We start from the raw sequence: 26,947 nt of genomic DNA, 5'->3' as shown, positions 1-26,947 counted from the left end.
TTTCCTTTACACAAGCTTAGGATTATCAAGAAGGAGATTTCTTCAAGAGCTTGATGATCATTCAGTTGCTGCCATAAGAACTTAAAGAAACACAGACGGGTGTGCTTGTACTTCTGGAGAATCCAAGAAAGAAGGAGTCCGTGGTTTCGAAGCTTGCACGTGGTCGTGTCAGTAAGTTTCTACTGGTGGGTAGCAATAGGATGTTAGTGGTCTAAGTCCTGTTGAACAACTTCGATTCTTTTATAGTGGATTCAGGTTTACCTTGAGGATAGCTAGGTTAAATCCTCCCTAGGTTTTTACCGGTTTGGTTTCCTGGGTGATCATATCTTTGTCTTATTTATCTTTCCCCTGCTTTGCATGATATGATTGTTTTGATTGTGATAACTTAGATTTGTTAATTTGGACTAAGTAACAACTTGGCTAATTACCTAGGATAATCCAATTGTGTTTTTAAGGGGTCTAAAAACTATCAATCTACTTTATATAATAGTAGCAAATGCACATCTCTTGTTGTTATGATAACTTTATTACCTCGTCCTAACCAATCATGCTTTGCAACTAATTTATTCAACTGGTCTAATTCATTTTCATCATCAAGAACAAGAAGAATCTTTTCGTGACGTAACCTATTCTTGATCATGAAAACTCCATCATTAACATCTTTTACTTTTATGTCTCTAAGAATCAAAAGATCATTCAAAAGTGTTTGTTTTAACTGAAGTATGCCATATTTTTCATAAACTTCCCTAACATTAGAAATAAAACTACATGCTTCAAATTGATTGGAAATCATTTTGTAAACAATTCTTGCTAGAGCTGTTTTACCCATTCCTCCTATCCCCTTAATTCCTATAAGGCGAACACCATTTGACTCTATAGCTAAATGTAACATTATTTTCTCAACTCTGGAAGTCATTCCTACTTGTTCTTTGGTATCTATGAAAAGTGTATAACTTAGTTTATTTAGTATCACTTTTACAACGTCTTCAATAACTTCTGCCTCAGGCCTGCAATGAAGAGAAAATAATAAGTAGTGAGTTTGAACCTTCCATGAAATCCCAACAAATAAATATATATACAACGTATAATATAAAATTTGAACGTATCATTTAGTTTAGTTTCATTCCTTAAGAAACCTAGGTTTAATTTGAGACATATACAATATTTACTCTATATTAAAATTTGAATATTAGTTGGATTAAAATAAAATAAATCTATCTTCATGCTACCTATGTTTCCATGATTGGGTGGGTTTTGAATCTGATAAGATTTCGACCAAGATAGTATAAGCAAGTAGCAAGTAGCAACACCAGGATTTTTTTGCCCTTCAGTTAACAAAAAAAAAATAACGATAGTTTGCATGCAAGATTTGCTTTTATAGCACAATATGTTATCTTAAAACAAAAGTTACTTGGAGTTCCACTTAGCTTTATTAGTAAAATCTTTTATTATTGAATAAGAGATTTAGAGCTTGATCTCCATCTACCCCAAAAATCAATTTCTTTTTAGAAGATACCCCAAAAATCTATTGATGTTTTAATTTGATGATAAATAAAATAACAAATAAAATTTAAAAAAAAAAAAAAACAAAAACAAAAATTAGAAGTAGATGCCATATGTTAAAACTATATAAAAGTAAATATATAAAAACAAAGGTCACTTTGTCTTCCCTTGCATTTAATTGAGTTAAATATTGTCCATATGGAAATAATAAATGTCTTATAAAATAATGAAAAGTCCAACCCACGAATAGTTTAAAGGTTCCTAGTTTAACATGATTAATTATTTGAATTTTATTGGGAAAGAATAAAAGTTTATTATATATAAACTGCACTGCGAAGTGTTTGAACGTATAATTTTTGGTGAATTTGAGAGTCAAATGACAAATTTTTGTCTAATTTGTCTAGTGGGTTATTGTAAGAACACCTTTGGCTGAAATGATAACTTGTATTACTTTATCTTTATATATGACAGTTGGGAGTACAGTTATTTTTTTCTCATAATTATTAGTGATATTTTTTGTGAGCAATGCTATATTTATAATATTTTTATAACAAATTCTAAGTAAGAAATTATTACCGGTTCTAATTTGCACCTACCACTAAAATAAGGTAACTAGTCACAACTTGTTACCTAGAATTTATTGGGAAATTATTATTGTGGATGTAGATTGTTGTTAATTGTGGATGTAGCCTTTCATTTTTTTTTTTTTTTAATTTTTTAGTGTTGCCCTTGAATGTAAGCATAGAGTTTGTCAAATTATGTTAACATTTGTGTCTAGTATTGCTTTCCTTAGTTTTTCTAGAGCGGCCACAAGAATTTGTATTTGCTTGAGCTACTGTACGTTAATTTCAAATTAATCACGCAATAAAAAATTGTACATGAAGCAAGTATTTTGGTTGATCTTTTCGTGGTTAATCTTTCCAGGGCTCCACAAAGTCCAAGTGCATCTCAAACTATTGATGCATAAAATATGTTCTATTTTATATGTACTCTATTGTGCGCACTAGTAGAAGTTCATTAAAAGTTATAAATGTTATCAAAGAAAATATTTCACTTATAGGTTAAAGTGCTTTGTAGTTCAATTAGCACCTCTTGATATTTTCAATAGAGATGTTTATAGTTCAAATTAAAATTCAAATCTCATCTCTCAGAAATATTTCACTTTTATCATTAAATTGAATAATAAAATAGGTAATAGAAATAAAATGAGAATTAATTTAAGTTACATTGTGATAATTGATTATTCAAGACTAAGTTTACTACATAACTTAAAAATTATGATAGATGATTAAAGTAACTTAAAAATTCTTTATCAAAAAAAGAAAAAAAAAAGAAAAAGAAAAGAGTAACTTGAAATTCTTTTAACTTTTAAAATAATTTAAGCTCTTATGTACTGAACCATAGGACCATCTTTTCTTCCTCAAACCCTTCGGATTTTGACAATATTCTGCAAGGCATTCATCCAGCTATTACTGAGGAAGCAGCTGAGTTGTTGGGGCGTGATTTTCATGCAAATGAGGTTGGGGTGGCACTCAAACAAATGACTCCTTTGACAGCTCCTGGACCTGATGGGATGTCACCTGTATTTTATAAGTCCTTCTGGCATATTGTTGGGGAGGATGTCACTGCAGTGGTGCTTAAAGCCCTTAACACAGATGTGGTTCTAGAATCCCTTAACTCTACTTTCATTGCTTTAATTCATAAGATAAAGCATCCTAAGAAAGTTTCTGATTTTCGGCCAATTAGCTTGTGCAACGTTGTTTATAAATTGATCTCAAAGGTTGTGGTTAACCGTTTGAAAAAAAATTTAGCTACAACTATCCCTGAATCTTAGAGTGCTTTTTTGTCTAGACGACTTATAACTGATAATGTGCTTGTGGCCTTTGAAACTCTTCATTATCTTAAAAGGAAAACCCAAGGTAAGGTGGGTCAGATGGCCCTTAAGCTTGATATGAGTAAAGCTTATGATAGGGTAGAATGAGAATTTTTGGAGAGAATCATGCGGCATTTAGGCCTGGGAGATAGACTGGTGAACCTTATTATGTCATGCATATCATCTGTTTCTTACTCCGTGCTCCTTAATGGTCAGCCTGTGGGATTTATTAAACCGGAACGAGGTCTACGCCAGGGTGATCTTTTATCGCCCTATCTTTTTCTCATGTGTACAATAGGCCTCCAAAGCCTGCTTCATTCAGCAGAGATGGAAGGGCATATCCAGGGTGTAGCTATTTGTCAGAATGGACCTAGGGTCTCTCATTTATTTTTTGCTGATGATAGTATCTTGTTCTGTCGTGCAAAAGTGGAGGAATGTCAGAAGATACTGGATATTTTGGCTATTTATGAGAGAGGGTCAGGGTAGAAAATTAATCGAGACAAAACTAATATTTTCTTTAGTTCCAATACCACTCCAGATATGATGGATCGGATCGAAGCTATTTTGGGTGTCCTCGCCATTCGCCGGTATGAACAATACTTGGGTTTGCCAGCTCTTGTGGTAGGGCTAAGAAACAAAGCTTTATTTATATTAAGGAAAGGGTGTGGAAGAAACTCCAAGGGTGGAAGGAAAGACTTTTGTCTCAGGCTGGTAGGGAAGTGCTCATCAAATTAGTCATTCAAGCAATTCCCACGTACACAATGGGCTGTTTTAAGCTCCCAAAAGGATTGATCAAGGAGTTGGAAATCATGATTTGTAAATTTTGGTAGGGGCACAGCAGAGGGAACAGGAAGATTCACTGGGTTAAATGGGATAGACTTTGTGAGGCTAAGGAGGTTGGTGGTATGGGGTTCAAGGAAATTGAGAAATTTAATGATGCTTTGATGGCTAAACAGGTTTGGCGGATGATTAATAATCCAGAATCGCTTTGCCATCGTGTGTTCAAGGCAAGATTTTTTCCGGATTGTTCCATTCTTGAAGCAAGAGACTCTATTGTGGGATCCTATGCATGGAAGAGCATTTTGAGTGCTAGGGATGTCATTCGAAGGGGGATGGTGTGGAGGGTGGGGACAGGGGAGAGGGTGAGGATTAAGGAGGATAGGTGGTTGCCAGATAAAACAAATGGATTGGTTATTTCCCCGCTGTCCCAAGTGGCAGCGGAGACAAAAGTTAGCTCTCTCATTGATCAAGACCAAGTCAGGTGGAATGAGAGGTGGTGCGAAACTTATTCCTTCCCCATGAGGCCGATTCAATTCTGGCCATACCGTTGAGTTTAAGGTGACCCCCTGATCGTATTGCTTGGAAACACACTCCCTCTGGTTTGTTCACAACTAGCAGTGCCAACAAACTAATTGTATTTTGTGAGTCTATGTCCAATGCACGTAGCTCAAGTGCAGAAAACCATAAGAAGTTTTGGAAGAGTCTTTGGCAACTCCGGATGCCAAACAAAATTAAAAACTTTGTTTGGAGGGCGTGTAATGAGGCGTTGCCAACAAAGATGAACCTGCACCATCAGCACGTCATAGATTTTGACATTTGTGACCTATGTGGAGAGTTTTTTTGAGGATACCGTTCATGCTATATGGACATGCAAGGAAATAGCTGGTGTTTGGTCGTCCTGGGAATAGTTCCACCAATCTGTCCCTATTCAGCCCGTGAATTACAGAGAGTTGTTGGCCAGGTTTATGCTGAGCCAAGATGATTAAAAAGCTGAGATTTTTGCTATAGCTAGTTGGTGCGTGTGGAATAGGCACAATGCCATTCACTTCAATCGAGCTGTCCGGCCTGTGGATAGCATCTACAGGGAGGCTGGTAGCATTCTTCAGGAGTTTCTTCAAGCCTGAGAGGTTGAGCTGAGTCCTCCACGTCCTTAAGTGATACAACGATGGCGACCTCCTAACCCGAACATCTACAAGATCAATTTTGATGCTGCGGTCTTTCGAGCTTCGAACCTGGCAGGTGTGGGTGTGATTGTTCGTGACAACAGGGGTGATCCGATTGGGGCACTAACCATGCCTGTTCCTTTTAGGCACTCTGTGGCAGAGTTGGAGGCTTTGGCATGTCAAACGGCAGTCCAGTGTGCTTTGGAGATTGGCTTGACTCATGTGGTGGTTGAAGGGGACTCTGTTACTGTCATTGAGGTGCTTAAGAATGGTATGGGTCAATTTGCCAGCTATGGGAACATCCTTGATGACATTTGGTTCCAATCAACTTGTTTCCAATATGTTGAATTTTCGTATACTAGCCGTGTATGTAACTCTGTTGCTGATGCGTTGGCTAAGAAAGCTAGTTTTGGTGTAGGGCTTTAGGTTTGGTTAGAAGATTTACCTGAAGACATTGCCTCCTTTGTGGTTAGAGATGTTCATTAATTTTGGTTTTGAATAAAATGCCTAGGCTATTGGTCTGGTTTCTCCAAAAAAAAAAGAATTAAAAAAAAAAAAAAATCTCAGTGGCTAATTTCTTTTTTAAAAAGAAATTTTATTTGCCTAAATTAAGGCCCTCGCCACTATGTTTGTAATTTTACATAATTCAATTTTAAAGCTCTTTTTAAATAGAATTTTATTCACCTAATTATAATAACGGTCTTTAATTCTATTGCTACTTTATTTGTAATTGTTAAGTTTTACATTTGTGTTAGCTAATTTTAATAATAATAAAAAAACATTTGTGTTGGCTAATTCCTGTGTTAAGTTTAATAAGTGTTAGAGAGGGTTGTATTTAAATAGTTTTCTTAATATCAAGTCAAGGAGTAACATTGAAGAAATCAAGTTTGAGAAGACTCGTTCCACTGAACTTCATACAAAAAGTTTACGAACTTTCACTTAACATACAAAAAATACCCTCTTTATCATTCTTATTTTTTTCTTCCACTTTCCAACACTTGAGATTTATTCTGAATCTTCTTATTTAACAATTTTAACCTTATCATATTCTATATTTCAAATTCTATCATTTTATTTCAAACTATATAATGAGGTATTTTTTGGTAAAGTAAAGGATGAAACCATCGAATCTTACTTTGTTTATACTTTATAGTAATATAAATTACCTATCATGTATTGTGAGGGTGGATTTAACACAACATATATTATAGTCAAAATATTGTATTGTTGATGTGTAATTCATGGTATATATAGCAAAAGTCATTTGAAACATTCCAAAATTTTCAAATTCCATTACCTATCTTGTGAATGCCATCCAGAGAGATTGGCCACTTCACTCAAAGTAGCCCTCCAAGTTTGCACCTTTTCCATGTTGTCCTTCAAACGTTCTTCATGCTCAGCAAAGGCTTGTGCAAAAGTTCCAATCTGTTTGTGTACATCAGATGGATCCACATTATAAAATATAGGTAAAACTATCATTCCCATCACTTTCATACGTTGAATAATCTTTGCAAGTTCATCTAAGCACCATGTCGAAGATGCATAGTTTTTTGAGAGTATAACAATAGAAATTCTCGATTCTTCTATTGCTTTCAAGAGCTCTGGTGAAATAGATTTTCCACTCTCAAGCCTTTCATTATCTCTAAAGGTGAAAATACCTGAGCGTTGCAAAGCAGCATATAGATGATATGTAAAATTATTGTGTGTGTCCATGCCTTTGAAATTAAGGAAAACGTCATATATCCACCTTCTTGAAGAAGAAGATGATGATGTCAACGGTGAGGCTCCTTTGGTACTCATTGAAGCCAATGGAAATATGTTGGTAAATTCTTGAACCACCAAAAAAAAAAAAAAAAAAGTTAAAAAAACAATTTGAAGGATGTGTGTAGCAAGTAAAATAATTTAGGGAAGAAGAATATGATTTAACACGAATTTTTTGAGAAAAGAGAAATAAAAGAGATAAGATGTGTCTGAAAGGTGAAAACTTACAGATTGAAGCAATTGCTGCAGTAGGTATAAAGCTCAAAATCAGTTTGAAACAACGCGACCTTCTCCAACCTTTTCTTTTTCCCTTACTAACTAAACTGGTTGTTCTTAGTATTTATTTCCCACTAACAAGTAACATTTGAACCCCTTTTCATTTTCCTTTAAACAAAGTAGGTGCGCAAGTGGTCCTTTTCTTCCAGGAATCTTCCTGGCTAAACAACGATCAAAAATTATTTTTAAATGTAATGATTCTTTTAATGTAAATATATACACAGGGGATAAACTCAATTATTTTTAATTGAAATGATATTCTCCATGTGATTGGTTCATTAAAGGGCTGATCAGTCACATCCTCTAACTATTATGGGTTAAATCAACAAATTCTTTATATTTTTTTTAATTTTTTGTCAAAAGCATTGTAGCTCAACTTATTAACATTTTAATAGGATTTGACTTTTTTTAGTACTTTTTTAACTGAAATCTTATTTTCTTTTAATGAGAAAATGTCACATTACCCACTAATTAAATAAAAAGTGAAGATTAAAACTTACTATCACTTGTCATTGTTATTTAAAATAAAAGGAGATATCCAGTTAAAACAAGTACTAGAGGTAAACCAGATCCTGATAAATATTTTCAGTTAAAATATTAAGGATTTAAATCCTTTCTCCACTAATTATTGATTTATGAAAAGAAATATTAAAAAGAAATCAATTTCATCCCCTTTGCCCTCTCCTTCTAGGCATCTACCAAGTCAAAAGCAAAACCGAAAGTTATCAAATTTATTAAAATAATAATAATAATAATAATACTAAATAAAAGAGACCTACGAAGACTTTTAGTGTTTTGGTAAAAGTAAGGCCATTCCTCTCTTCCTTCCTCCACACAATCAGGCAAGGAGTTCTTATTATTACAACAAACAACAAAGGATCTGAGAGGAGCAACAAATTTAAATAAAGCATTTGCTTCCCTGAAAATGATAACTGGGAGAAAATAACATTTATAGAAAGAAGCTTTGACATCATTTATACAGTGTTTTACGAATTCAAACCCCATTTTTGTTTTTTGACAATAGGAACCAGATCAGACATAAGGATCAATCTCCAAACCCCCCTTTTTGGTTTTTTGAACTTTAAAAATGTCAACAACTTAAGTGTTTCCAGCAAATAGACTCTAAATTAATGTTGCTACTCCCTTGCTCTTAGGACAAGAATGCAGGCAGGTTCAATATCCTAATGACCCTAGTGGCCACCATCTGTTTCAAAGGAATAAATCGTACCATTTCTTGATAAATCTTGAACTACTAAGTAGTTCCATTGCAATTCAAATTGAAGTAAAATAAATTAGAGGAGCAAAACAAAAAAACTTTGTTGTGGATATTTTATTTCAAGGAGGGTAGTAGAAGACATGGATGTGTGCAAGAAAATTAGTAACTTACAAATTTGGAGAATTGCAGAACTTTTGTTGTTGTGAAGCTCTCTAACCTCTTCAAATAACGCTTCCGGATACGGTTCTAATTTAAAGAACAACTTTTTATTTTATACTAGTATTTGTTTTTGTTCAAAAAATGATTTTAAACCTTTTCTTTTATCCTTACTACCCCAGCTGGTTTTTTTAATTACCGATCCCAACTGACTATTCTTGAACGCCTTTATTACTCTTGACTTTGCTTTTTTAAGGTTCTCTAAGTGTGGCACATTGGATGAACTTAAGTGGACAAAGTTTGACAATAAATTTAATTGTAGTAAAGTTACAACTTTCACTTAAAATTTTAACATGATTATCCAATTGTTGTATGTTTTTTATATTTTTAACCGCTAGTCGGATTTTATTTATTGTTCGATCTATAAATTTTTTTATGTATAATTTTAAATTATAAAAACTTAAAATTTAAACATTTGAATTGATTGATAACATACCTATTGTTTTTTTTTTTTTTTTTTTAATTTTAGAAATTTTATAAACATGAAAAATATAAGAAGAAAATATAATCTAACAGTGAATTTATCAAAATTTACATCTATTTAAAGATATTGAGTAAAATTGTAATTTTAGGTTATAACTAAGTTTGTTAGCTAAAAACTTTGTCTAACTTAATTAGTGCAACACCCAAGTAATTTACTAAAAAAGAAAAGAAAAAAAAAAAAGAAGAGAAAGAACCAGAATAAAGTTTTGTGTACACTTTATTTATTTATTTATTTATTTTGAAAACTTTTTATTTCTGCGTTCACTGTACACATTCTGCGTTCAGGAAAAGAGAAGGAATATTAACTTTTTGGTGGTGGCCAGCTATAAATAAAGTCCTATTTGTTAAATATTAGCATTGCGATGTGTTATACCATGTTGTATATGCTAGAGTGGATGCAGAAGAGGAAGCATAAAATAGGAACACTGAGAACACGAGGGTTACGTGGTTCAGCCTTGACGGCCTACATCCACTGAGGAATCCCTTAAGGGCTACATCTTTATTGTATGAGAGTGTAGTACAATAACCTCCTGTGTTACAATGAACCCTAACATGAGTATATATAGGCAACTAAACCCTAGACTACTAGTACAAGCAGGACTGGGCTTGGGCCTATTACATTGGGCTAATATGTCTAATATATATATCTCTAACACCCTCCCTCAAACTTAAGGCAGAAGCTCGATGAAGGCTTGAGATTGGATAAGCATTAGAAGATCACTTGGAGATGCCTTGAAGAATGCCTTTAAAGAAACCACAATGAAGAATGTGCCAATTGACCAATTTCGGAGTTTCAAATGAAGAAACGGAGTCCAAAATTGGAATCTACGCGAAAAACTGAGCAAGATAGGCCATCTTGGAAATTTTGACTTTTGGTCAAAGGTCAACGAAAAAAGTCAAAGTCAACTGATCCACCGTCAAAGTCAACAGTCAAAGTGCTCACGGGTCAGATCCGGGTGGTCCGGGTCAACGGTCAGCTAGGTGACGTGGTGCTGACGAGACGACACTGCTGACATGGCTGATGACGTGTCATTGACGTGGCTGATGACGTATCGCTGATGTGGACTAGGGCTAATGTGGAGGTGCTTGCATGGCTGCTAACGTGGAGTGATGACGTCATCCGATGATGTTAGATTACATCAGCAGTAGTTTCCGGCGCGTGGAAGGCTCGTGACGGAGTCACTGGCGTGTGAAGTATATGCCAAAAATCATGGAAGCGCGTGTAATCTCGGATGCGGGCCGGAATCATAGATTTCGTAGATCGGTGGACGAGGAGGCTGACAAGGCGGCGCGTGCGCCCAAAAGACGATCTAGAAGTCAGGAATCTATGGCGGCGCGTGGGAGATTTTCCAGAGGCTATTGTGGCACGTGGAGGCGCGTGGTAAGGCTTCGGGTGACCGGATTTCTGGGTTTTGGTCGCGAGAGATCTTGAAGTACGTCTGTGGTGTTGGTTTCATCAGGCAAAGCTTGGAGTTGCGCAGATCTTATAAGTTAAGTCACGGCTTTGCTTGAGTTTGTGGATCTTGGACATAGCACTGCGCCACGGTGGCTGCGAGATGCCGTGGAATCTAGATCCAGCAGAGAAGTATGCGTGACTTCTGATGGTGGTGTGCATGTGATGTGGCTGCATGGGATGTTAAATATTAGCATTGAGATGTGTTATTTGATGCCAAGAACGAAATTTGGCTTTGATACCATGTTAAATATATATTATATAAATAATATTAGCAATGTGATGTGTTATATCATGTTGTGAATGCTAGAGTGGATGCGGAAGAAGAAGTATAAAATAGGAACACTGAGAACACGAGGGTTACGTGGTTCAGCCTTGACGGCCTACATCCACGGAGGAATCTCTTAAGGGCTACATCTTTATTGTATGAGAGTGTAGTACAATAACCTCCTGTGTTACAATGAACCCCCTGTGTTACAATGAACCCTAACATGAGTATATATAGGCAACTAAACCCTAAACTACTAGTACAAGCAAGATTGGGCTTAGGCTTATTACATTGGGCTAATATGTCTAATATATATATCTCTAACACTATTTATACTACCTTTTGACAACGGTATAAAGTTTTTTTTTTTGGTAAATATGGAGTAATTGCATTAAGAACGGAAGTTCCACAAACAGGGGGGCCAAGCCTATTACGGTGCTTGCCCAGGAAATCAAAATTCAACAGGGGGATAACATTATGGGGAGGCGTAACAAAATAAGTATCTCCACCAACACTAGCAACTCCCAATTGTGCCAAGGCATCCGCGCAAGCATTGGCCTCTCGGTAACAATGCAGCATCCTAGCATGAGGTAGCTGCTTCATACAACGGTATAAAGTTGTGTTCATATTTCTTTCTTTATGTTTTTATTCAAAATCGAGAGAAGTCACTGTGATCTGTCACGCATAACCACAAAACGTCAAAACCCCATGTGATCTGTCAATTTATTTTTTTGATGTCTATTTCTAAAGTTGAGATTTAATATATATAATCTTCATTAAGTTTAAGATACTTGATTCTAGTTAATCTAAGAAAATTATAAACATATATTTTAAGCAAATAAAATTAACATTGCTACAAAATTGGTTGTAGCTTGTTAAATTTTTTTAATTTAAAAATTAACATTATTACATATTTTGAAAATCTGACCATTGAATTGTATATTCTTTACGCTTTTAACTCATACGTCAAATTTTGTACCAATCAAATGCTATGTACTATATTATCAAAAAAATTATTATTTTTACATAATTTAAAATACAAAATCTTGCAATTCAAACAATTAATTGATGACAACTATTGATCTTTGATGATATAAGAAGAAAATATAATCTAATGATAGATTTGAGCAATATAAGTCTTGTGATTTGGAAAATGTCATTTGGGCTACACAGCTCACTCGCAAATCTGTCTATAATAAACACATGGTGAATATCAACTAAACATGAACAGTTATTGCTGGAAGCAACTAAAAGTACTAGCTCTATTATCTATAGGTAGGGATAATGGCACCACAAGATTGCTGTTAAGAAACAACTTTATGTCAAATTATTTTCCTTTATATCATATTTTTGTCCAACTTTATAGGGTATAGAGCCAATAAAACTAATTTTTTTCAGTTTCATTTGTCACTTCAATACTATTTTCAATCATTTCATCAATTTATACCAATTTTTTTATTTAAGTGGACCCCACAATAAATCATTCTTAACAAGCACCTTCCAGACCTATTATCATTTCCCATTATCTAAACATGCAATTTCTTCAACAAATATTCAGCATTGATACCATGAAACATTGGGTGGGAGTATAACATTGAAGTTTTGAACCATTTTATCCTCATTTGTATTTGTGTACTATTATTCTGACATGAGTCGGTAGCTTAAACTTCATGAAATAAAAACCATGTGTACTATACTATCACTATACTCTTGGATCTCCGCCAAATAAATGCCACACTGGCTGCTATCAGAGAAAATCTACATTAAGCTAGAACCCAAGGATTTGACAAAGCAATAATCCGAGCAACGTTAGTATCACGACATTTTAAACAATTTTTTCCACAACTCGCCACGTAACAAGTTGTAAGTGGTGCAGAAAAAATGGTGAGTTTATGTGGATCCAAATCTCCACCTCTTACAACTCGCCATATGAGGAATTGTGATAAAAATTATATAAAATATTGTGGTACTAGCATTACTCCAATGATCCAAAGCCATTAAAGACAAGACTACTAACAACCCCATAGATTCGCTCAAGCACTAATAATTGTACACCTAGGTCCTAGCATACAAGAGAGAAGAGAAGTTCAATTTTGATTGTAGCTGTTTATACGGTGTTAGCCGTTAAGCTTGGTTTTGAATAGAGCTAAACACGCACCAAAAACTTTCTTTAACCATTATGAACATGTTTTGTAACTCTCTTTTCTTGGTGGTAAGAACAGAAAAATACTAGAGTAAAAAAAGCCCAAAACAAGGGAAAATACAGGAAAAGAATAAAAAAAATCCATCTATGTGACCCGCAAGTCAACCTAACCCAACCTATCGTTCAAAGGGTTGTATACAGGTTTCGGATTCGGATAGGTTTTCAGGTTCACATTTGTTAGTTGCATCCAATGTCTTTTTTAGTGAACGTGTTGAATTGCTAACAACTCCAAGTATTGGTACATCGTCTAAAAGTAGAAAATTCAAGAGCCTTTTAAAATTTGCATGTTACTAATAATTTTTTGCATACTAAATTCTTTCACCTTGCCCCTGCTACAATGCAGAATCAAATTTTAAGTTTTCCTTCCTCAGTCCCCCCCCCCCCCCCCCCCCCCGGGCGGCCCAAAAAGGACCGTATACACCATATAAGCATAATGAAATCATGAATAGCATGTCCAAAGTGCTTGGCAGCATCTTCACTATCATCACAATACATTTCCCAAAAGTCCCCTTCCAGCTTGATTTATCGAGCAGCAAAGGGAAGGATTTGTCTTTGTCTAGAGGCACTTGGGAAGCTTGGATGTTAACAATATCACTGACAAGACTAAGGGTTCCTCTATGACTTGAACCATCCAGGCAACTTTCATTCTTGTCTTTAAGTAGAAAGCATGAAGATGTTCCTTAATTTCTGGGAGATTGAAAAGCACAATTGAAAGGTGAATGATGCTTCCTTGAGAAACCACTTAATGATGGGCAATCCCATTCTAGATCAATGTCAAGTCCAGAGCAAAGGAGGAAACCTTCTAAACCAGGATGATGATATCTCTCACCAAAAACCTTGCACATTGTGTGTGTTTGTGTTCGCGTTTGCTGCGCTGCGTTGCGTTTTCTACGTTTTCTCCTTTTTTTTTTTCTTTTTTTTTTTTTTTTTTCACGCATTTTCCTTCTCACAAGCGGTTACTGTTCATGTACTGTACATGAACAGCAGCCGCAACATTTGACCAATTTTAAGTGAACAGTGCATTCGTGCACTGTTTACGGACCCACAAATTTCATTTTTTATCAATTTTTTCATTAAAAATGAGTCCCACGGTACTATTCACACATTTAAAAATTATTTTGCTACAGTATTTTCAATTTTCAGTTTCAGCAAAATAAGTTCTATCCAAACACACCCATTATATGGAGATTATAAGGAGAAAGGAACATACTGCCATCTTTGCATTTAGTGCCATTTTTGCAATCTTCAGCCAGAGTAAAAGATAGTCTGGTGCAAGTGTTAGAGCTAAAGGAAAATGGTTAAAATCAGCATTTATATCTTTCTTGACTTCAACTTGTTTTCCAAAATCAATGTCCTTATAGCTGGCTGAATGGGACCATGGTAATGAAATAACATTTGGAGAATAAGTGGACAGGAAGGATGATTCACTCAAGTCTTTTGCTCCTATCCTATCATCCAGTGTGCTGATAATAATCATCCCAGGAACTTAATGAAGGTGAATACACACTCAGCTCTATAGTTTGACAAGTAATAGACAAGGTTCTTTCCTCTGGATTCCTGTCAAAGTCCCAACCCAGAAGAAGAGGATGTGACTCACTTTCAATCAAATATTTTTTTGGATGCAAGTCATCCAGTTCTTTGAGATGATTATATTCAAGAGATCCCATATCTTTTAGATTGAAATCCATAAGTGGAATCACAGAGTACATAGAGTAGAACTTCTTCCTCCTACTTCAAATCTGGGTTCCCTCATTTCATACTTGAGACATGCTATTCTACTCTGGCAATCTATTCAACCAACAAGATAAAGGACCATCATCCAAGTGTGAACCATAGTGAAGTTCCATAAAGTTCCTTGCAGACATATGACTTAATTTTTTGAGCTGACTATGCGAGTCCAAAAAAGCAAGAAACTGAGATTTGGTATCAATATCTACTTCCCTTAAACCCTGCCAGGGACATGTAATTTCAGCTTAATCGCCAACACCAACAGAACGTCACATCCACATGGAAAGCAAGAGAAGCAAACACTGTTTTTGTTGCTCTTGGGGAAAAGGCGACTAAGAAGCAAAGAAACAAAGTCATACCTGAGAAAATTTCTTAAAGTCCATGATACGAGGCTAAAAAAAAAAGAAAAAAAAAAAAAAGAGAACTTATTAATGTTATGTGTCTAACCCCTTTGAACAGAGTTCTTCAATATGAGGATACGAGGTCTCCACAACCCATTCGCATAATTTCTGTCTCTTTTTATAAAGAGATTTTATACAAGTCCACGATATGAGGCTAAAAAAAGAGAGAACTTATTAATGGTCATGTGTCTAACCCCTTTGAACAGATTTCTTCAATATGAGGATATGAGGTCTCCACAACCCATTTACGTAATTTCTGTCTCTTTTTTGAAAAAACAAAAGTCTCCATGCCTGTTCTGGGCCCCTGAACATAAAAGGCATACTTGCAAGCATATGAGACTATTCAGCAAAGCATTCCACCAGAATCTATAGTTGTGAGGTTTGGAGGCAGTAAAAGATTGTTATAATCTAACTTAAACAAGCAATAAAAATCCATGGGGCTGCTAGGGAGAGAATAGATTTTGAAAATGCTTAATAACTTGTAAAAATATATATTATTTTATTCCTTTCCTTCCATAATTTTAGCTACCAAACAAAGTACACATAACCCCAGGATTCAACACGTTGATATTTCTCAATATTTTCATGCATGCTGCATATACCTACTGAGGTTGTACAAGCTTCCAGTGGAGTTATCTCTTCCAACCAAAAACTAAAAGTCAAAATGGGTTAGTTGCAAGTACCAAATCAAGTTCTGGATTCCAATTCCACAGGATATATAGCAAACTGAGAAATTTCATTAGTGGTTCTAATTTGGCATCATAATTTACAAGATGAGAACATTAATGTGGATATTGTAATTAAAGATATTACGAATTATGTAACATTAAATTATGAAGCAGAACCCCATACTGAGAGTGAGGTCAAATAAAGTGGTGGTGAATATTCTACTTAAGAATGTTAAAGCCAAATAACTCTCTCTCACCTTTTGGAATACTAAAATACAATTTAGTCTAATCCTAGCCTACTAAAAAACCATTTCTAGATGGCTTTCTAATTCTATCCATGTTGTCAAATAGCCCTCCACAAGTTTCATATTGCATGGGCAGCACCAGGAATCAATTACCAAGAAACAAGTGGTCAACAATGAAGGAAGCAGAGTTCATCTCTTGCAAAGCATTGGAAGAATTTTTGCTAGGTATTCAGAATACCAGGTGACATCACTACAAGTGGTCTCAGGAAAGTACAATGTCACCTTTTCTTTTAAAAAAAAGTTTAATAAGTCAGTATAATTGCATTTATATGTGCCACTTTTGAAGAAGTTAAAAATGACTGGCCAGAACATTTTGGACATCAAATGAGGAGCTATTTCACACAATAACTTAAAAAGTTATGATGAAATCACAAAAAGGGTATGAAAATTAGATTGCATATTCAAATGAGAGTGAACATTCCATTTATCTACAAGCAATATTACCGTAATTTGTTGTAAAGATTTTCTTCCCTTCTTATTTATAAAATAACCAAGAAAAGAAAAATCAGAAGCACACCTGAGTTCATTGATGCGCCACCAATAGGTGAGAGGAGTGAGCTAAAGTTACTAGGTGTAATGTTTTCAGCAAGCAATGAGGAACCAAAGTCCTTGCAGCTAAATTTAATGCTGTTGGCGTTTTCTGCATGGTACAGAGAAAGCACACAGATAATCATGTCCAGACCAGTGCATTGCTTTTGAATATTTTGAGTATGGCTAATTCATATCCATAGAACTTGTCTTAAAAAAAAAAAATTTATACCAGCCTTTAGGACCAGGAGAAAAAAATATACGGATAAACACAAATTGTAGTTGAGATGCATATCTGAACACTTACCTATGGAATAGTCACTAATTTTGAATTTTTGACTGGTTTCTTCTTTATGCAATGTATAGGATTTGTATTTGCAGCCTACATTTTCCTTCAATTTCTTAAAAATGCAAATTTGGAAGTTTTGGGGTCATCGTCTGCAAGTTACATTCAAATGGAATGATTACTATTTTCAAACACAAGTTGCAATTACCTATCATTGTTCCCACTAGAAATACAACATAATTATGACAATAGAGCTTGCACATATTTAAACATTTGGCACAAAGAGAAACAATATTTTACTTTATGAAAAGGAAAATAAGAAGTTAAACTGCCAACCCAAAGAATATGCAGCTCCAGAAGAGCAAAGCAATGTATGGGCAGCAATAGAAAATTACATCTCGGACTCTGTCTTCCTTCTAAAGCTGTGGAAGAAGCATTTATTCTGCAACTTAAGGGAATACTGACATCAACATTCTACTCTAGTTTCCTAATTTTTCTCTATGAAATTTCTAAACCCTATTTATATAATAATCCATTTTCCGAATCCAAAAATTAAACGTGCCAAAAAAATTTCCTAATTGAAATTTAGAACTTGTTAATTAATCTCAACTGGTAATACATTTGTCATTAATTATAATTAGTACTTTGTTTATGGAAACAAATTTGAACCAAAAGGAACATAAATGAAAAATCAATTAATGAAGAAAAATGAATGATTTAGGAGAAGAACCTTTGGTTGATTGGGAAGTTGGATTTGAATTGTGGAAATAGGAGCTCCGAATTCCACGGAGACCACCACGTTGTGGTAGAGCTGTTCCGATGATCGGTGATGGATCTGTATGAGTAATTTTGGAAATTCGTCACTTCGTTGTGTTTCAGATACGTAAATGAAAGAAGCCCTAAAGAGAGTAGACTATATATAGTGGTTTTGGAAATTCGTCACTTCATTGGTGATCTATTTAACAAACAAGATGAAGGACCATCATTCAAGTGTGAACCATGGTCAAGTTCCATATAGTTCCTTGAACTATATAAAAGGGTATGTGCTCAAGTTTTCTCTTTCTTTTTCTTTACCGTCATGTAAGTTTACCAAAACCATTCTAAGTCCATTGAACTATATAGAAGGGTATGTGCTCAAGTTTTCAAAATAATCCTCTTATTATATTTTTTGTACGAATATTATTAATGTCCTCGAGTATATAACCATGATCTACTACGCTCTCTATGCATTTTAGGGAACTCCTGAGAAGCTATGTTCTTGCCCATTTCATGTTGTAGATCATGCATCCATAAACCATTGTCACTAACTTTTACGAAAGATTTATCAATAAGAACCCCTAATTGTAAAAGCCAAGATAATCTATTTCTACATGATTTTCATGGATTCTTCCATTGTTTTCTATAATAATGATCATGTTAGAGCCAAACATTCAGTTGTTCATTATAACATAGTGTTTTCATTAAAGTCAACAACCCAATTATATAAACCATTTAAAAAATGAAAAAAAAAACCAGTTTGGTAAAAGAGCCAATTAGGGATTTGTTAATGATTTTATGGTTCAACCCGGGTTGGACCGATGGTCGAATCAGTGATGTAATAAATAATTTTATTAATAAATATTAAATTATATAAATAAATATTTTTTTTATACACTAATAAACTGATAGTAATAAATATGTTTGCTTTAAAAATATGTAACATTTTTAAAAAAATTTAAATACATTTTTAGCATTTTACATCTTATATTTTCAAAATAAAAATACCAAAACGGCATGTGATTGGGAGGAAGGATGCACCACTCTCTCTCTCTCTCTCTCTCTCTCTATATATATATATATATATATATTTGTTGGAGGCGTGAGAGACTACTCGATAATTTTTGTTATTAGAATTTTTTTAGTGAAAAGTTTAGAAATTTTATTGAGATAATATTGAGAGTTTACAACTAAGAAATTTAAGTTTTTTTTATTATATTATTTTACATATATTTTTTATGAGCTCCAATTGATATGTGCACCTAGGTAAATTTATACAATCTTCAAGGACCAATTTCCCAATGAAGTTTGGAATTTCAATAAGTTTTTAAAAGTTGCTTAACAGGATGGAAACTTGTTTAAATTTTTTTTTAAGGGTATCCACACTAATCAAGAAAGCTCAAGCCATTAGGAAGATGTTTCAAGATTATACAACAGGTGAACATTACCAATTATGAGCAATTTAAGATGATACTTTTTTAAAAGGACTCTCAAGATTCCAATATGCCTATTTTGGTTCAAGCAACTTTAAGGCTGTTTTTAATTGCTTTTGTTCATAGTCATGAATAAAAGGATTAAAGAATTGCAAAATGTAAGATTACCAAAACCGTTCTAAGTCTATTGAACTATATAAATGGTACGTTGCTCAAGTTTTCAAGATAACCTCTTATATATTTTTTGTAAGAACATTATTAATGTCTACAAATATATAACCACAATCTACTATGCTTTCCAAACTCTTTAGAGAACTCTTGATAAACTATGTTCTTGCCCATTTAATGTTGTAAATCATGCATCCACTAACCATTGTCATTAACTTTTTCGAGAGATTTATCGATAAGAACCCCTAATGGTAAAGGCCAAGATAATCCAGTATTTCTACATAATTTTCATGGATTCTTCCTTTGTTTTCTATAATCATGATCATGTTACAGCCAAGCTTTCAGTTGTTCATTATAACATAGTGTTTTCAGTGAAGTTAACAACTCAATTATTATATAAATAAAGTAGGAGTTCAAGTGTTTAAATTTTGACCGAAAATTATTCAACTAGATAAGAATTTTAAATTTTTTTATTATTTTTTATTATAGAAAGGTAGATAATCTTGATTGACTAATATGACATCGGGGATCTAAGTTCTAAATGATACATGGAACTAGTTCTCCAAAAAAAAACTTCTATTTTTTTTTTTTTTTTTAATATCAATTTGAACATGACAACCAACTTTTGTAGTGCAATATAGTTTATGAGAAGACATTACTTCTAAGAATACTGACAGAGAGAAATCTCAAGGCTTGCAGGCTTGGCTTGCAGCTTCAACAATCCTTGCTCCTTCACACAAAGACAATACAGCTGCTTTCATAGAAATATAGAATCCCTAACGGCCCAGCTAAAACAACAGCCATGACCATACATCTATCTCTATTTTTACCGATAAAAAAAAAAAAAAAAAAAAAATTGAATCCCCTACCCATTTCAGGATTGGTTGCCATTTGGAAGACTCTATAAATGTCTGGACTTATTTTTCCACTGTCAAGGCTTTCCTTTAATTTGAACTGTTAGCTAACATACACAGTCACACAGAAATCAAACTATTACTTTTTTTTCTTTTCTATTTTTGGTAAATAAAGGCAGCAACGCTGCTCCACAACGCAATGGAATATGAGACCACTCGTTGACGGAGGAGCTCCACCAATTAAGGAAGAGGGCCATCAAACATGTGAAATTAACAGAAATCAAACTATTACTATACATTAGTAATGGACAGATCTAACCAAACTAGATTTCTAGATGACAAGAAGAAATAAGAAAGCATTTTGATAGTTCCAAACAAATAAAACCCCTTTTCCATACTTTAAATTAAAGCAAACCAAATTATATGCAAAGGACAAGAAGGAAAGATATAAGAATTAGAATTCTAGTTTATTCGCTTTGAATTACCTGTCAATTTGTCATGCCTTTTCTTACCAATCAGCTTGTGCTAATAGAATTCTAAACTGAGGACAACCCATAAGCATAATTTTGAATGGAAACATGGGTAAAATAATAAATTAATAATACCTTTGGCAGTAAAAGCTTTCCAGCCCATGATTTCTACTGCCTTTAAAACACCAACAAAAACCTTTTCTTGCCATTCTTTTTTGGGTACATTGAAACGAAGGAACCAAAACAGCACAAGAAGAAAAGATTAGAAGATTAGGAGCTCTCTGTCTATTGTCCAAGCTACTGTTCATAAAGACTTAGGGGCAATGATTGCTAGAGATCAAGGCTTTGCCAAAACGTCTATCCACATGTCAATCCCAAACATTTGTAAACTGCTGAATGTCCTTTACCACAGCCTCTCTATTAGGTAACTCTGCCACCTCTTTGTTGCTTCTAAGAATTCTAACAGAGAGAAATCCCAAAGCTAGAATCTTCAATAATCCTTCATAAAAAAGCCAATAAAGTTGCTGTCACAATAGAATCTTTAACAGTCCAGCTGAAAAAACCAGCCACAGACATGGACCTCTATTTTTACAGAAAGAAACTGGATCCCCTTTCCTTCTCTTACCCTTGCAGCTCTCATCCAACGTGGTTGGTTGCCAGTTGGAACACTCTCTAAAGGTGTGGACTTGCTTATCCTGCCGCTGTCAAGGCTTCTCTTTGTTTTTGAACTGTTGGTTACTCGGGACATTGAAATCAAACTTTTACAATACTTTCACTGTATTAGTGGCAGATAAAGATTCTTTATTCACTGTATAACACAACTTAAAAAAAGGGGAAAAAAAAAAAATCTCAGTGACTATTTTCTTTTTTGAAAAGAAATTTTATTTGGCTAAATTAAGGCCCTCACCACTATGTTTGTAATTTTAAATATTTCAATTTTACACTCTTTTTTAAATATAATTTTATTTTGCCTAATTATAACAACAGTCATTAATTCCATTGCTACTTTATTTTTCATTGTTAGGTTTTACATTTGTGTTGGCTAATTCCTGTGTTAAGTTTAATAAGTGTTAGTGAGGGTTGTATTTAAATAGTTTTCTTACACCGTGTTTGGTTGGGTGGATTTTAGGAAGGATGGAAAATGTAAGAAGGAAAATGAAGTGAAAAACTGAGTTTTCCTCTGTTTGGGAATAAGAAGAAAACAGGGAAAGTGAAAAACCAGGGAGACAAATTTTTTTCCTCCCAAATCGGGAGGAAAAGCAATGAGGGAAAGCTGCCTCAGTGCAGTTTTACCGTAATGCCCTCCCAAATTTTTTTTTTTAAACGTGACCTAAACGTTCTCTTTTTTTCTTTTTTCTTTTTCACGTGACCAGAACTTTCTCTCTTTTTATTTATTTATTTTTTTTCACATGACCTGAACGTTCTTTCTTCTTTCTTTTTTTCTTTTTTTTTTCTCCAACGTAACCTAAACGTTCTTTTTTTTTTTTTTCCAACATGACCTGATCTAATTTTTACATTATAATAATAAAAATAATAATATAAATTTATATATATGATGTGATAAATTTAATATTATGTAATAAGTACAAATAAATCTATTTCTTACCTATTATATAACAAGGGTATAATAGTCAATTTATACAAATTACATTTTTCATCTTTCCCTTTTTCTCTCCAACTAAACAAAAGAATTTTCCACCCTTCCACTTTTCCACCCCTCCAACCAAACACACGAGAGAAAACTAAATATTTTCCATCCTCTCCCTTTTTCACTCCTCCATCCAAACAAACCCTTAATGTCAAGTCAAGGAGTAATATTGAAGAAATCAAGTTTGAGAATACTCGTTAGAGTACACTTCATACAAAAAGTTTACAAACTCTCGCTTAACATATTATTGCCCAAACTTAAATAATAAGTTTGCTCAATTGTGATTTCAGTAAGTTAACTTTCTTTTCTAGTCTGACAACTTAAAATTTTCAACGTTGAGAGGCATCATCACTAATCACTCCATGAGGATGTAATGGAGATGCTGTTGTTTCAGTGGAGGCAAAATTAGCTTCATCTGTAGTTTGAGATGCAGCACATTTATCCTTATTCGATCTCTTATTCCTTGAGAAAAATAAACTTGAAACCTTCCCTTTGAATGATGATTTCATGCCCTTTGCTTTTGTCAGCTCATTGGGAACATGTGTTTTGACCACCTAAATATCAGAAACTTCAACATTGAGCCTGGCACCATACACTGTAGAAGACGCAGGAACAGATTTTGACCTCAGAAAATTTTTAGGAGAATCAACCACACCTTCTTTATTTAAATTATTGGTTTACACATGAGACTAATTCCCTTGGTTCTTGTTCTTTATTACTATCCTTGTCCTCAGATCCCACTGACTTCTTTGTATCTGAAAGAGCAAGCATCTCACCCAAAGTACTAGAGCTTCTCCGGGCATGTCTTTGCTCTTGAGAAGTCCCATGTGATGCCATCATGGCCCATCTTTCAGAGAGTCGCTTCTTTGATTCTCTACAAACTGATGACTCTGGAGAACATGATGCACGGCTGAAGGATGACGTAGAATAAGGGCTACCAAACCTATTGATGTAATCCCATGAATGCCTAGGAGACGGTGACATGACTTCAGAATCAACTAAGATTTCCCGCTGCATACTCATTCTCTGATTTGTTAAATGAACTCTCATCACCAGTGTAGCCATTGGAAAAAAGAGAAGAAAGCAAAGTCTCATCCCTTAGGTGACCCATCAAATTTTCACGCATCTGCCTGGTGATCTCCTTTGCCATTTCCCTCGATTCTAATATTTCAGTGTCTTCAGCTTCCTCATAAAAGCTTTCACCGTGCAATATTTTTGGTGATAAGGAAGGTGAAGAAACAACAGCCTTGATGTCTTGACTCTTGCCAGGGCTAGGCTTCAATGCCACTATTCTAGTTGGTTGAAAAGGACTTTCATCAACTTTCTGATTCACAGAACTAGGAGAATATCCAGGGTCACCTTTGTCCCACATAACTGCTTGGTTCACCTTAGCTGGCTTTTTTATTTGTTTATCATTCTTCTTCCCTGATCCAACAAATTTGTCATTATCAACCATCTTCGAAGGTCTAAGAACAGTGGTGCGCTTTGTAGACTTCAGGTCATATAGATGTTGGGAAAATAAGGTATTTGGTTCTTGCAAAATCTTCAGTAATAAATCTTTATTGGAACTTAAAACTTCCAATGCATCTTGAAATTCCTTAGATGGCGAAGCCTTTCATCTGTAGAGAGTCGCTTTGCTTCCATGAATTTTTGACGAACAAGAGCCATCTTTTTCTCTATCTGATCTCCAAGAGGACTCCATGTCCTTGCCACATCCGATCTATTCCTTGAGAGCGAAGAACCTGCCAAACAACCAATTCCATCTCAACAAGAGCTAGAAATAGTATGAAATAATTTAAATTTATTTGTTAAGTTAAAAATGCACACCCACAACCATACTCTCCGTCTCTTTATATATATTAAGGAGGAAGTGGTATTAAATTAAAGCTCATCGGCAATAATTTAATCCAAAATATACAACTAAAGAAACCATAAGAGAAGTAGCCGGCCTGGTTGAGGAGAGAAGAGGATATTGTAATTTAACAACAATATTACTCAATTGAGCACAAAATGCTAATTACTTTAAGCCTCTATCTGGTGGGGAATATATTATTTTATGATTTATACCCCCAACCATGAGAGAGAAGCATAGACAGAGAAAGCAAATTAACTAACCACCAAAGAAGGGGGTCTACATCAATCTGAAGGAATTTATACATGATGCCAATAGTACAGGCCAAGCAGACAGATGAACAAAATTAAATCAAAATTCTCCACTAGCTTAATGTATATTGTTCAAGAACTTCAGAACGTACAAGGCAATTTAAAAGTTATAGTTAACAATGCCAAATGACATTGCACGTAGTTCTTTTTGAAAACAACAACAATACGCAAAAAAGAAATCCAGTAATGGAATAGACTGACATTAAAACAAGTGAACTTTAACAAATGGGGCTGTCAAAATTTTTTTGATTACACGATTAATACAATCATATGCCATAACTGCTCAAGAATTTATAGAGTAACTGATTACCAAAGCAAAGATCAGTCAAAAAAAAATTGTAGTCAAGAATATTTTGCATTTTACATATGAACCGCAAAGCAAAGTGGAAAGTTTCATGGCAAATTAGATAACAAAATGAAGAGAAATATTAGAAAGGAAACTACCATCACGATGCGGTTTATCAGTAAGCATCTTGTTTCCAGCAACGCCCGAACTCAAATCAAAAAGGTTCACCATCTTTCCTGGGACGGGTTTCTCAGTAGTGTAAGGTTTCCTGCTCTGAATCCCATTCATTTTAAACGCCTGTAGTGACAATATTTCAGAAAATTAATACCAAAATACCATCTTTCGTTCAATAATTAATTATAAAAAATAAAATGCATACATAGAAGCATTTATACACTTTGACTACATACCATATATTCTACACAAATAAGGAAAGAACAAGAAGATTGTAATCCTAATCACCCAAAACCTTGCATACATATAAATCACTCCTACATTTGCTTACCAAAAAAATTAAAGCTCAAACACAGATGTTATTTTTTACTTAAAAGCAGGTAAGCTTCATGTTCCCCTACGATAAATAATATAAAATAAATATAAAAGACGTAGAGCGTGAGAGAGGGAGAGAGGGAGAGAGAGAGAGAGCTATTTGTTTAAAACACTGTTTATGGCCTAAAGTAATGTGAAAATGAGAATTACAAAAGACAAGTCCACTTCTATGCAGAGAGAAAATTAACCATATTCGCATGAGATATCACATCAATTCATGCGTCACTATATTCCCTGATCAAACTCAAGGTAAAGCTTAATAAAAAAACTCCATTAATATTTCAAAAAAAAAATCCTAAAAAATAACTCCATACTTTTTTTTTTTTTGAGTTTTGGCTAAGCTACACTGATCAAAGCCTCTAAAGTCTCAAAGACCCTAAAACTAAATCTCACTGATACCCGCTTAGTAAAAAAAAATGCTCGAAGGCCCAAATTTTGATTCAAAAAGGCAAAACCCAGAACAGAAATGAACCAAAATTACGCATATTTATACTAAAAAAAAAAAGTTAATTAAAACATACCCAAAAAGGAAAAACAGAAAATTACGTGGGACTAAAAGTAGACTGTAACAAAAAGCAGAATTTTGAAGGGCACAAAAAGCTGCACTTTGAGCAGAAAACAAAAGCAAATCTAGAAAGAGAGAGTAAATTTGATTCGAGTATCATAGAGATCCAAAAGAGGGCAAAAAGGACAAGTCCCCACCCAAAAAAAAAAGGCACTACATTCACAGAAATGAAACCCAAAGATTCACAGACCCAGAAAGCAGAAACCCACAAAAAAAGAGTGTGATATAAAGTGAAGCAAATATAGAAAGAGAGGATGTGGGGGTGGGGGGGGGGGGACCTGGGGTGGCCGGAAATGGCATTCCGGTACGGCGGACAGATGAGTTGGATCTGACGTGGCACGATGGGATCCGCGGGTATCTCTCTCTGACTGGATGTGCGTGTGAACGAGTGTGTGTGTTTGTGTTAGATAAAGAAAGAAAGAGAGAAGTGGAAGTGAGGTGGTTTTGTTTTGGTGGTATGTTGTGGGTAGTTGTAATTGAAAAATTGTAAAGTTATGGGAAGGCTTTGATTGTATTATTATTATTATACTCTCTCTGTCTCTCTCTCTCTCATATCATACCATGTTTTACTCTCCAAGCGACTATGTGTCTTACTCCAAATTGTTTTGTTTTGTTTTTTTTTTTTTTTTTTTAAGGAACTCGACTTACAATTAGGTTGCATTCCACTTAGCAAAGTGAGTTTAAAATCACATTATTTTACTATTTAACTTATTTTTGTTATTGTGGGGCTAGGGAACTTATGATCCGGTCCACGCTCTATTAGGGCTCGGGGCCCATGTCGAGGAGGGTGTGTGCCGAGGACGAATGGGGAAAGGCCGAAGTGTCGAGGGGAACAGCTGAGGACGACCATGTCCTCGGCACTCCAGGACTTCAGGGGGAAGAGCAACGTCTCAATGAAGGTCGCCCCCAAAAAGCCCCCTGAAGGAGATGCGAGTAGAATGGGC

At 34.6% G+C, this 26,947-nt stretch overlaps 1 protein-coding gene, 2 long non-coding RNA genes and 1 pseudogene across 3 annotated transcripts; all 4 read right to left on the bottom strand.

The window, feature by feature from the left end:
* Positions 1-469: 469 nt before the first annotated feature.
* Positions 470-7,054, bottom strand: LOC115961807 (TMV resistance protein N-like). The gene is made up of 2 exons (XM_031080721.1): positions 6,617-7,054; positions 470-1,007 (listed from the first exon to the last, which is right to left on the bottom strand). The coding sequence occupies exons 1-2, from the start codon at positions 7,030-7,032 to the stop codon at positions 470-472; spliced, it is 954 nt and encodes a 317-aa protein (XP_030936581.1). The 5' UTR covers positions 7,033-7,054.
* A 31-nt stretch (positions 7,055-7,085) lies between these two features.
* LOC115962078 lies at positions 7,086-8,839 on the bottom strand. Its single transcript, XR_004085348.1, has 3 exons — positions 8,744-8,839; positions 7,309-7,517; positions 7,086-7,148 (listed from the first exon to the last, which is right to left on the bottom strand). It is a non-coding gene; the product is annotated as an uncharacterized LOC115962078 (long non-coding RNA).
* Positions 8,840-17,156: 8,317 nt separating this feature from the next.
* On the bottom strand, positions 17,157-18,079 carry LOC115962074. Its single transcript, XR_004085343.1, has 3 exons — positions 17,842-18,079; positions 17,507-17,553; positions 17,157-17,263 (listed from the first exon to the last, which is right to left on the bottom strand). It is a non-coding gene; the product is annotated as an uncharacterized LOC115962074 (long non-coding RNA).
* A 4,506-nt stretch (positions 18,080-22,585) lies between these two features.
* On the bottom strand, positions 22,586-26,222 carry LOC115962065 (annotated as a pseudogene).
* Between the last annotated feature and the right edge of the window lie 725 nt (positions 26,223-26,947).

Source organism: Quercus lobata, chromosome 9, assembly GCF_001633185.2.
Source record: "Quercus lobata isolate SW786 chromosome 9, ValleyOak3.0 Primary Assembly, whole genome shotgun sequence".
Classification (NCBI taxonomy): Eukaryota; Viridiplantae; Streptophyta; class Magnoliopsida; order Fagales; family Fagaceae; genus Quercus; species Quercus lobata.
The sequence above is the reverse complement of the archived record's forward strand: the minus strand, read 5'-3'. Positions and strand labels throughout refer to the sequence as shown.